The sequence below is a fragment of the Xenopus laevis genome, chromosome 9_10L, assembly GCF_017654675.1.
Source record: "Xenopus laevis strain J_2021 chromosome 9_10L, Xenopus_laevis_v10.1, whole genome shotgun sequence".
NCBI classification, from domain to species: domain Eukaryota; kingdom Metazoa; phylum Chordata; class Amphibia; order Anura; family Pipidae; genus Xenopus; species Xenopus laevis.
Window position 1 is genome coordinate 46,233,669 of NC_054387.1, and position 12,084 is coordinate 46,245,752.

Here is a 12,084-nt window from a genome sequence, read left to right on the forward strand (position 1 = left end):
GAGAGTTGGCCTGCCATCAGGGTGGTAAAATCTGGCAAAGCAGATCTTAATTCCTTTTAAAGTACAACAGCATCCAGGCCTGTTCAGTGCCAGATAAAAAAAGGGGGGTAACTAATTATAATTCCATCTTTCTCCTTACATATCTGGGCATTTTAGTGCCTCCTAAATGCTTTAGTAGAACGCAATTGATAGTAAAACATGCTTTTCCTAAAAAGACAAAAAAATCCAGATTCCATCTATATATATATATATATATATATATATATATATATATATATATATATATATATATATATATATATATATATATTTATATTTGCTTATTTAAAGAACTAATCAACTTTAAACATGTTGTACTATTCTGCATGTAAAAAAGTCGCTCATGAAGCAAAAAGCATGAAGAATAAATAACACGCAGTTGAAATAATATTCAAAAACAGTTTATTTGAAGTATTTTTAACATTTTTAAATCTGTTTCTATCAGTCAGAGGTCAGCTGTACTTTTGTTTTACCTCCACGCAATCTGTTCTTTCCCTGAATCTCCTTCCTTGTTTACTGCAACCTTCAGTCCTCGCACTTATGGTATGGCTTTTGGTCTAACTCTCCTATAAACACACATGGGACACATTAAGGAAGATTGCAGGACAGTGGCCCCTGAGCAGAATATTTATTGGGCCCTCCATGCCCTAAACATTAGGGCACATGATCAGTTTTCACACATACAAGGAAATGGCCCATCACATTCTATATTCCAGGGCTGCCTAGCATAGGTGTCAGACATGGCAGATGTTCTACAGGTGGAGAAACACTAATGACCATACTATACTGCTTTTCATTGTTTATCCACCAATCAGTGTGCACTCAGGACTGATATTTCCCAAAAAGTATTTTCATGCCAATTTCCACCAGGGTAGAAGTAAGTAGTGAGGGAAGAAGAAGGTCTTATTGGAACTAATGGAAATAGGGTCAGAGTTCATCCCAAATGGACTTAATCTTTAATGAGCCTTTTTTTGATCAAAGTCTTCTATATAATATGAAATTATGAATAATAATTGCCATTGTATAAAAAGTCTTTAGAAAAACCAACAATAATTAAAACCTATTGCAGTAGGCTAGCACCTCCTCCAACAGTACCACCACCTCTTCCCATGAAAGGAGCACATCGTTGGAATCCTATCATCATGCTATTACGTGTAGCCGGCCACTGCATGCAACATACACTCTTTCCAGTTCATGGGTGCAACTGGAGCTAAGCTTGGCCACTTCTAGAAATTGTGGCTTTGATGGACTTTGGGGCACTAGTTAAAGGGGTAATATCCACAAGTGTTTCACATAAACAACAGAAATATGGTCAATATTAAGAAAGTGTCCAGCCAGTTCTGTTACTTGAAACAAATAGTGACCACATAGCAGGTAAACAGCTGCTCCCTCCTCTCCCAAGCCCACAATGAAAATCTAGGTTCCTTGCTCGCTGAGCACAGATTAACAGCATCTCATTCTTTTAGATCTGATGCTGGATGATGTAATATTGGAGCACTCACCCAGTCCAGTTAAAGGTACCGGTAGATTTTATGTCACGTTGCAGTGTAGTGACGGTATTTTGTAACTAACCACTGTCTGGTGTCAGGCGTCAACTTAACTGAGCGTGACTTCTTGTCTGTTTTGTCATGACTCACAACATCTCATCGTAATGTCTCCGCTCGCAGACCCACAATTCTGCGCCACCATAAAGATCAATCCAGGTTTTCAGTAACTCTATTCAGAATTCATCAACAGTTGCTAATTCCGATTCACTTGCAGGTCCATGAAAGTTAGTTGACCCCACTGGAAGGATTCTGCTCAAAAATGTCACACGTTGTTAGACACAGGGGACTTTACACCAGTCTAATAACCAATATTTCCCAATCAGCAAAAATGAATAAATAAAACAGTAGTATTTGCTAATTGGCGGCTGTGGGTTACAGGACTACGGCAGTCTTTTTCCATGTAACCTAATAACCCCATAGATAGATATCCTAATATCAATTTACCTTTGAACCCCAAATTGTCTGGTCCCTCCACCTTCTCCCTCTCCCCTGGATGGAATTTTTGATTGGTACCTACAGTCCCTTGTCATCAAACCAGGGCTTGGATCAATGAGCAGTTAAATGTTAAGATTGGGGAACTTGTTTATATAACCATCTCAAAAACGTCAAACTAAGTCCAACTAATCGTGCCACACATTTATTCAGCATCCCTTGCTCTTATAGTTCTCTGTTAAGATAAGGATGGATACTTTCAGATCTGGGCCTTTTCCTGTTGCCCTACATCTCTACACCATAAAATAGTTTGAAGGGAACCGTTTGAGGCCTATTTATCAATTTTCATATTCACATTTTTTTGAAAATGAATTGTGAAAAGAAAAAATTGCAATTAAACTTGATCACGTTTTTTTTCTCTAGCGTATTTTTGAAATAAATTTGAAACTGAAAATAAATGAAATCTCAATCACAACAAACAATTCCCTTGTTCCATTCATTTTTGCAAACTCAAAATGTTAAATATAGGTCTCCCTTTTACTTCCATAGAAGCTTGGCAGATTTTCAGCTCCAGATTTTTTCATTCAAATTTTCAAAATTATTTAAATGGGTGCATCTCAAAAACTCCACTTCTGAAGAGTTTGGATGTTTTGCAGTGATTTTCTAGAATCGTGGGAAAAAAACGTGGTCTCTAATAAATAGACCCATTCGATTTTCCTTGACCAGCCAGAAGTACAGATGTTTCTCTTCTGTTGCTAGAAATTCCTGAGACCAACACACAGCTCATTGGGTGTCTCTTGCATATAAACAGATGGATGTCTCACAATGTACAATGTATTCTGTGCTCTCTTTCATTCTGTTCTTTGCATTCCCATCTTTCTTCTTCTCAGAGTTTTTCCATAGGACATTTTGTAAGTTTCGTATATGGGGAGGTGAGGGGGAAAAGATTACATTAAAGGGTTTTTATTTATGTATTTCTTTCTTTTTTTGTCATTCTGTTGTTACAAGTGCAGTTTGAACATTGGTGTATTGTATTGATCAAAGGTGTAACGTGTACATGTTTATGTAAAATTATGTTTTCGTTCATGTAAAAAGTAATGTGTTGTTATAGTGCTGTCCTGGGGCGTGGGTTTATGTCAAATTTTAAACTGGGGATTCTCATTTTTCTGAACCATCCATCCATGGAAGCTACGTGAGCACCGTCCCTCAGGAATTCAGTAGGATCCAGCATTGCCTATGAGTAGCTATTGCGTGGTTGCTTTAGCAATGGAACGTAGTGCATGGCAGTCGCTATGTGCATGGGGTGCATGCTCGGCCCGAGAACAAATGCGGAGCTAGAAATGTCTCGAAAAAGAACTCCATGCTTGGTCATTGGTTTGTCTTTGGAGCAGAAGTGGGGAACCTCAAACGAATCAGTTGGTTTATTATATCTGTAATCAGTGTCTCTGCCAACTGCAGGCTCCCCACCCCTGCACAATGGGAACTAACAAGCAGTCTGCGCCTGTGGCCTTAACTTTTATTTTTTTATTCTCCCAGAGGCCCAGTGTAAACCCTACTATTCGGAGTATTCTCACCTTCGGCTCCTCATCCATCAGATCTGTACAAGTCATTATTTGGATTTGTTTATTACTGGGGTCATTGGATTGAATGTTATCACTATGGCAATGGAGCACTATCAGCAACCCCAGGTAACTGAAAAGACGGTGGGGTGGGAGCAAACTCAATGTCACAACATGTTTTTTCTTGCCAAAGTTTTGTTTTGCTATAAATCTTTTAAGGCACAATGACAAAAAAAAGGAAAACTCATTTTACAGTGGTGCAATCTTGGAGGCCAATTTACTAAAAGTATTATTTGCAGCTGAGTGGCAGGTCTTCAAAGTCCACAACTGTCTAAGCAACTGCTAGAACAGCCGTGAGTTTCATTACTACTTACTAGCCTGGCGCAATCCATTCCTGCAAGAGATGGGTATTATGTTGTTAGTACTCGGCATACTGAATCCATTAACTGCTTTGCGTCATAGGTAGTGGTTAGTATAGTAGCGAGTCCTACTCATTATTAGCTGTAAAGGAATTAAGTAACAGAAAACAGCTGGTGATGACATATATGATGATATCTAATATTTATTGTATTTATTATAGGTATTGGTTGAAGCTCTAAAAATCTGTAATTACATCTTTACCCTCATTTTCGTACTGGAATCTGGGTGCAAAATGATAGCTTTTGGCTTCCGGCGATTCTTTAAAGACAGGTACGTTACATTCCAGCAGAGATGTGTGCTTCACTTTTAGGAGCAGATTTACCTAGGGTTGAATATCGAGGGTTAATTAACCCTCGATATTCGACTGCTGAATGTAAATCCTTCGACTTCGAATATGGAAGTCGAAGGATTTACCGCAAATAGTAGAATCGAACGAAAGGATATTAATCCATTGATCAAACGATTTTTCTTCGACCTAAAAAACATTAGAAAGCCTATGGGGACCTTCCCCATAGGCTAACGGTAGGTTTTAGGTGGCGAAGTAGGGGGTCAAAGTTTTTTTTAAAGGTACTTCGACTGTCTCTTTAAAAATGGTGGAATAGTCGAACGATTTTTAGTTTGAATCGTTTAATTTGAAGTCGAAGTCGTAGTCAAAGGTCGAAGTAGCCTATTCGATGGTCGAAGTAGCCAAAAAAATCATTCGAAATTCGAACTTTTTTTTATTCTATTCCTTCACTCAAGCTAAGTAAATGGGCCCCTTATAGTCTGACAACATGATGTAATGTTACATTCTAATGCAAAAAACCTTGAGGCTTCTCTTATATAGGGAATCTACTTTTATGAAATATATTATTCCATTTTACATTTCCCCCTATTGAAGAGTTTTCAACAAGTTACCAAATTTCTGATCCAGCACTAGGTGCAGAGTGCAAACAGACTCAAATAATGGTGGTTCTGCATAAAATATGATATATTAGAAATGTCATCTTTAGGGAATTATGGAGCTATTTATAGGCAAGTAGAGGTCATTTACATAGTGGGTGTGCCTAGGCCCACTGCCGTTTGTCACCCCTGTCTCCTCCCCTTTATTCGTGCAACGTTTGATCATCGGGACCGGATCAATGGGGATTTGCGCACAGGAAATTAAAAGAATGATTGTATCTCCTGCACATCCCAGTGTTTCTCAACCAATGTGGGTTTTGGCCAGCATGCCGCCCCCTAAAATCCTGCCACCTGCCACTTGGTGGCCTTTCCACAAATTAGGGCCTGGGTGCTTCAGACGTTGCCTTTGGCTGTCAGTAAGATTATGGAAGATGTTGGCCAACAGCTTGAGGGTTCCCACTTGCCCAAGTCTGCCTTAAACCCACCAGTGTCAGCTGCTGAATAGTATCTCTTCCAACAAATGCTGTGCTGGAACTGGTTTAATCTCACATTTTTTTTAAACATTCCTAGGTGGAACCAGTTGGATCTGGCCATCGTTCTTCTCTCCATCATGGGAATCACACTGGAAGAGATTGAAGTCAATGCATCACTGCCCATTAACCCAACAATCATCCGAATAATGAGGGTCTTGCGTATTGCTCGGGGTACGTTTATACTGCACACTGACCTTAGTACTCAGGAGAGCCTGCAGATGTAACTAGAAGTTACCCCTTTTTTATAGGGACATCCTTCATTCTTTTAACTTTGGAGAAGTTACCACATACTGGAAAACAATCCCTGGCTTATAAAATGACAGTATACAGTTAAAAGTTACCATTTATTGATCTAATGCAGTTAAAAAATATTACCACTACATAACCCACTTTGTGCTGAGTGCGAAGCTCTTATTTCGGGGGTTTATTCTTGTTGCACAAATGAAGTCTCTATTTTCCTGTATTGTTCTAGTGCTGAAGTTATTAAAGATGGCAGTCGGTATGCGAGCCCTGCTGGATACGGTTCTGCAAGCGCTTCCTCAAGTAAGGGTGCTCAGAGGAGACCTATCTCGCGGTTGGGTCCCTATATAGAGTTACACATATATTTCACATGTGTTCCATCTTCCTTTGATAGAGGGCATGGAAGGCTGTAAGCTCAAGCAAGTACAGTTTGACAATGGGGAGGTCGTGGCCAATTTGCCACTTCTGATGTGTCCTCTTCTAATTCATTGCCACACTTAATACTCATTGGCATTTTTTAACAAGTCCACAGCCCTTCCTGCTCATAAAATTAAATAATTATGAACACAAAACCATTGCAACGTGAATGCAATTCCTAAAAAAAGCAGCATTAGCAACGCCCACCAATATGTCGCATTTATTGAATCCACAATCCTTAAAATATTACATTACAATACTCAAGTACAGTATTTCTTATTTGGTGCACTGAGCAGCCAAATAGCTGGATTGGCTGTTGAAGCAATAAAATAAAAAATATCTGTGGTGCTATTCGATTTTTGAGGGTTTATGCTCCACCTTTAAGTTCCAGTATAAAGTCAGACACTCATCTCATCATTAAGTTAAAGATAGAAGTCACTGTGGTGCATTGTAGGGTTATCCAAGACTTTAAGCATTTTGTATTGTAGAGTTATCCATTACATTAAGCCTTGAGTCCTATTATTAATACACACAATCTGTTATCCAGAAAGCTTTGAATTATGGGAGCGCAACATTTAACTGCAACCAGCTAAAACTGTCAAATTCAGATTTAAATTGCAGGATTGCAAGAAAAACAACAAATGTTCTGACCATTAGAGGGGTAGTTCACCTTTAATTTACCCTTTAGTATGTAATAGTATGGTCAATTCTAAGCAACTTTTCATTATTTATTTTGTATAGTTTATGAATTATTTGCTATTTTCTTCTTCTTACTCTTTCCAGCTTTCAAATGGGGGTCGCTGACCCCATCTAAAAACAAATGCTCCAAAAGGCTACAAATGTATTGTTATTTCTACTTTTTATTACTCATCTTTCTATTCAGGCCTCTCCTATTCATATTCCAGTCTCTTATTCAAAACAATGCATGGTTGCTAGTGTCATTTGCACCCTAGCAACCAGATTACTGAAATTGCAAACTGGAGAGCTGCTGACTAAAAAGCTAAATAACTCAAAAACCACGAATAATAAAAAAATGAAAACCAATTGCAAATTGTCTCAGAATATTGCTCTCTATGTCATACTAAAAGTTCATTTAAAGATGAACAACCCCTTTTAACTGACAGACAGCAATTGCATGAAAGTTATGTCTCGGAAATAGTAGTGACAGTCACCCATGGATTTTGTCACACAACACATGCAAAGATATTATAACCTGTCCAATTGACTATTATTTGTGGGGACAATTATTCCACACATGGTCCAAACATTATATCAGTGAATGTATGGCCAGCTTTAGATATGATTAATCCATATTGGAGGCAAAACCAACCTATTGAATTTATTTAAAGTTGAAATGTTTTTTTTTTTTTATATACGGTGTTTCACCTAATGAATTTATGTATTCACTTTTTCAGGTGGGGAATCTCGGCCTGCTTTTTATGCTGCTGTTCTTTATATTTGCCGCTCTGGGAGTTGAACTTTTTGGTGACTTAGGTAATTTGTTTCCTGCCTTTGGTTGACTAACTGTCTTCATTTATCAATACCACATATAGGATCCATCATCCGGACACCCGTTATCCAGAAAGCTCCGAATTACGGAAAGACTCCATTCCGTAGACTCCATTATAATCAAATAATTTAATTTTTAAAAAATAATTTCCTTTTTCTCCATAATAATAAAACAGTACCTTGTACTTGATCCAAACTAAGAAGTAATTAATCCTTATTGGGAGCAAAACCAGCTTATTCGGGGTTATTTATTGTTTACACCATTTTCTAGTAGTAGTAGTACTAAGGTATGAATACCCAAATTACAAAGATCCTTTTTTTGGAAAACCCCAGGTCCCTAGCATTCTGGATAACAGGTCCCACACCTGTACTAATAAAGGGGCAATAAGCATATATGTTAGGGCTAAGACCTACTTACAGGGCACTATTATGTCAATACAAAACTGGCCTGGAGAACACACAGTGTGGCATCAGCTATTGCACTTATGCTCAGAGTGTAAATACAAAGGAAACTCTGCAGCTGCAGTGGGGCCCAGGAGGAATAGGGGTCCCATGAGACCATATATATATATATATATATATATATATATATATATATATATATATATATATATATATATATATATTGTATTTATATTGTATTTATATAGAATTTGAATAAATATTCATAAAACAAGTCAACCTCTAGACATTATGGGGGCCTGAAAAATAATTTGCTGTGGGCCCAGTAATATCTACTTTTGCCACTGCTTCTGGTTGTCTTTTCATGCATAGAGAGGGTGAACTCCTAGGGGCACATTTACTAAGGGTCAAAGTGAATTTTCGAATTTCAAAAACTTTGAATTTCAAAGTAAATTTTGGATACTTCGACCATCGAATAGGTACTGTCTCTTTAAAAAAGTTCGACTTCGACACATCGCCATCTTAAACCTGCTGAATTGCTGTTTAGCCTATGGGGGACTTCCTATAACCTTTGAGAAATCAAAGGATTTTTGGTAAAATCGTACGATCGTACGATTAAATCGTTCTATTCAAACGATTTCATCATTCAATCGTACGATTTTAAAAATCCTTTGACCTTAGGGGCCCCTAACAATAAATGCTAACAAATCCCCAGAACAAATGCCAGGCTCACATCTCACAGGCAGAGCAGGGCACACACAGGGAGTATAGAGCAGGCAGAGTATGACACACACAGGGAGCATAGGGCAGGCAGAGTATGGCACACAAATGGAGCATAGGGCAGGCAGAGTATGACAAACACAGGGAGCATAGGGCAGGCAGAACAGAGCAGGAGACAGGGAAACCTATCAGGACCAGTCTAAAATGAACAGTTCATACTGTGCAACATACAGTGACACAGTGCTTGTGTCCCTCCAGCAGTTGTGAACAGGTGAACAATATGGGCAGTTTCAATCTGGGTCTCAGGTGTGAACAGTACAGGGCTTTGGGGTTGTGAACAATACAAGTGTTACAGGTGTAAACAATACAGGGGATTAGTCTGAATATGAGGTTTAAACAATGCAGGGGCCAGTTAATCTCTGTGGTGATACCTTTTAAAATTTACACAAGGTAAGCAGACACAGCAGGCAGACTTTCATGTGGGGGGCCACACAAGGTGGGCCGCCAGTTGGACAGCCCTGATCTAGAAAATTTTATTTTATTTTTTGTTTTTTGTTATTTTCTAATTATTTAACTCAAATGGTTAATCTGTGCTTTTTCTATGCAAAAAAAGTTATCATAGCCAGAGATGGAGTGATACTAAAGGTTTCGTTTGAAGGTGGACAACCCTTTTAAGGAAAGAAAATTAGGGCTAGTATTGCTGCACAGACCCCATGCTGGATAATTAATTCAATATAAATACATGTGTTACACTGACACAATCTTTCATTTCCAGAATGCACTGATTCCCATCCATGTGAAGGTCTTGGCAGACATGCCACTTTCAGGAATTTCGGGATGGCCTTTTTGACTTTGTTTAGAGTCTCCACTGGCGATAACTGGAATGGTATAATGAAGGTAAAAACATGTTTAATGATATCATAAACTCTTGCTAAGGTGAAAATAAAACAATGTTGTTATCTACTCTTATCTCACCCTATCATTTTCTTGAACCCTCCATTTCCTGGGACAACAGAGCATCATGGTTATTTTTATAGTGCTGATTCAGCCATGCCCATACAGCTGCCTTGTTGTGAGGTTCAGCTCCCAAGCAAGACATGGAGAGGGTTAAACGCAATATAGAACAGTCTAATTAAGAGGGAAGTTTATAGTTCATGAAGTAACATCAACATATCTTAATCCCAAACCAATGGGATTAATATGAATTGTTCCCTCCTTTTGCTGCTACAACAACCCCTACTCTTCTGGGAGGTCCCCACTAGATGTTGGAACCTAGTTGGTGGAATTTGCTTCGATTCAGCCTCAAGAGCATTAGAGAGGTTGGGCCTGTTTCACAGTCAAGAATTTCAGTTCATGCTAAAGGGGTTCTGTTGGGTTGAGGTCCAGCCTCTGTGCAGGACAGGAAAGTTCTTCCACCTCACTGGAAAATTGAAATGCTGGGGCCCACCAGGAAACCTTAGTCTGTAGGCCCACTCTCCTCGTATGTTTCCTTTTCTACTTCTCTTTGTTCTCTTTATTCTCCTAATCTCTTCTTTTTATCTCCTATCATAAATTCTTCTATCCATTTCTTTGTTCTCATACAGAAAAGATGAATGGCTATAAACATACAAGGCTAAATGTTTGGGTGAGCAGGAGGTTCCACTGAACAAGGCCCACTGGAGTTTTCCTGGTATCCTGGTGGAACAGCCTGACACTGGGGAACAGCCCCTAAATTGGTTTATAGTCTATACCAGGGGTCCTCAACCTTTTTTACCTATGAGCCACATTCAACCTTTAAAAAAAAGTTGGGAGAGCAACATGAGAATACATGAAGATGGGCTGTGATTGGATATTGGTAGCCCCAATGTGGACTATCAACCTACAGGAGGTTCTGTTTGACAGTTCACCTGATTTTTATGCAATTTAAACTTGCCTTCAAGCTAGAAATTCAAAAATAAGCACCTGGTTTGAGGCCACTGGGAGCAGCATCCAATGGGTTAGTGAGCAACATGATTCTCGTGAGTCACTGGTTTGGGATCACTGGTCTATATAAAGAGATCCCCTAAGTCATTCACTAAGCACATATCAGCAGGAAAAGCTCTCTATGTTTGCTCATAGCCTCTACAGAGATTTAAACCAGGAAAATGTTTGTGTGTGGGGGGATGCTATGCAAATATTTTCATTGATCTTGTGCTAACTTTCCTCTGCACCATAGGACACACTCCGTGACTGCAATGAGGATTCCACCTGTTACAACACAGTCATCTCCCCAATGTATTTTGTCTCTTTTGTGCTGACCGCCCAGTTTGTCCTGGTCAATGTGGTAATAGCAGTGCTCATGAAACACCTTGAGGAAAGCAATAAGGAAGCTAAGGAGGAGGCAGAGTTGGAGGCAGAGATGGAATTAGAGTTTCAGATCCAGAACATGCAGGTTCCAGATCCAGACCCGTTTATTTGGGCTGGGAGAGATCTTGGCTACCCCCAGGAAGGTTCTTACGGTTATATGAATTCTGTGCAGGACAAGGCCGACTCACAGCTTTCATTAGTCAATCCCATGGTAAGTCACTTCTCACCTCATTTACTAGCAATGGTTAGGGGCACATTCACAAAGCTCGGGTGGATGAATAGAGGGAAAAAAACTCGAATTTCGATGAGTTTTTTGTGCTCCTCGACTATCGAATTGGCGTAAATTCGCCTGAGTAGAATGATTCGAATAGATCGAGCGAAAAAACGCTGCAAATAAGAAGGCATTCGATCGAATGAAAATCCTTCGATCGAATATTCGATCGTGCGACTATTCACCAGGCGAATATTCGCCCATTCGACTATTCGCCAGCGTGTAATTTCGCCCGAATTCCCTATTTGATTCTATTCCCCAGTCGAATTTCGAGGGATTTTTGGAACATGATTTGGCACAAAAGTTTCTGTCTAACAACTACCAGAATAGATGATGTTTCCCACTGAAACAGAAGGTTTTAACTGAGTTCGGTAATGTCTTGCACCTTTGATTTAATGTACCCAAAAGCATCAACAGTCTCCAGCTCCCTACTTGAGAATGTCAGTGTCCCACCAAAGATTTATTTTTGATTTTTTTCCGAGAAAATCGGGTGAAATTTGTTTAATTTAAAAGCAAGTGAACCAGGAGATTTTAACTATAGGATCAAAACTTATAGATGAATTCTGCAGTATCAGGAATCTTATAGCCCTTTTTAATTTATTTAAGAATAATATGCGGGTAATCATATTCCAAAACCCAGTAGATGGGTAGTTCTAGTTCAGCTGAAGACGCATACTTGTGTATTTTTCAGTTCCAAAATGTGAAAAATAAGTCCATTCCCGTTATAGCTGGCTACACACATAAAACACATATAATTTTGGTACATGCATGCTGGGGCAATACTTCCA

The 12,084-nt window shown here is 39.0% G+C and overlaps 1 protein-coding gene across 6 annotated transcripts in view; it reads left to right on the plus strand.

Moving 5' to 3' along the window:
• Nucleotides 1-12,084, plus strand: part of cacna1g.L (calcium channel, voltage-dependent, T type, alpha 1G subunit L homeolog) — a 116,122-nt gene that overhangs the window by 98,825 nt on the left and 5,213 nt on the right. For 4 of the 6 annotated variants that reach the window (XM_041577179.1, XM_041577181.1, XM_041577180.1 and 1 more), the window contains exons 26-33: nucleotides 1,506-1,556; nucleotides 3,555-3,706; nucleotides 4,158-4,267; nucleotides 5,450-5,583; nucleotides 5,885-5,955; nucleotides 7,485-7,563; nucleotides 9,476-9,597; nucleotides 10,895-11,236. In XM_041577179.1, coding sequence (XP_041433113.1) covers nucleotides 1,506-1,556; nucleotides 3,555-3,706; nucleotides 4,158-4,267; nucleotides 5,450-5,583; nucleotides 5,885-5,955; nucleotides 7,485-7,563; nucleotides 9,476-9,597; nucleotides 10,895-11,236 — 1,061 coding nt within the window. The remainder of the gene's footprint in view (nucleotides 1-1,505; nucleotides 1,557-3,554; nucleotides 3,707-4,157; nucleotides 4,268-5,449; nucleotides 5,584-5,884; nucleotides 5,956-7,484; nucleotides 7,564-9,475; nucleotides 9,598-10,894; nucleotides 11,237-12,084) is intronic. The other 2 variants (XM_041577182.1, XM_018236827.2) reach the window with 1 other exon arrangement.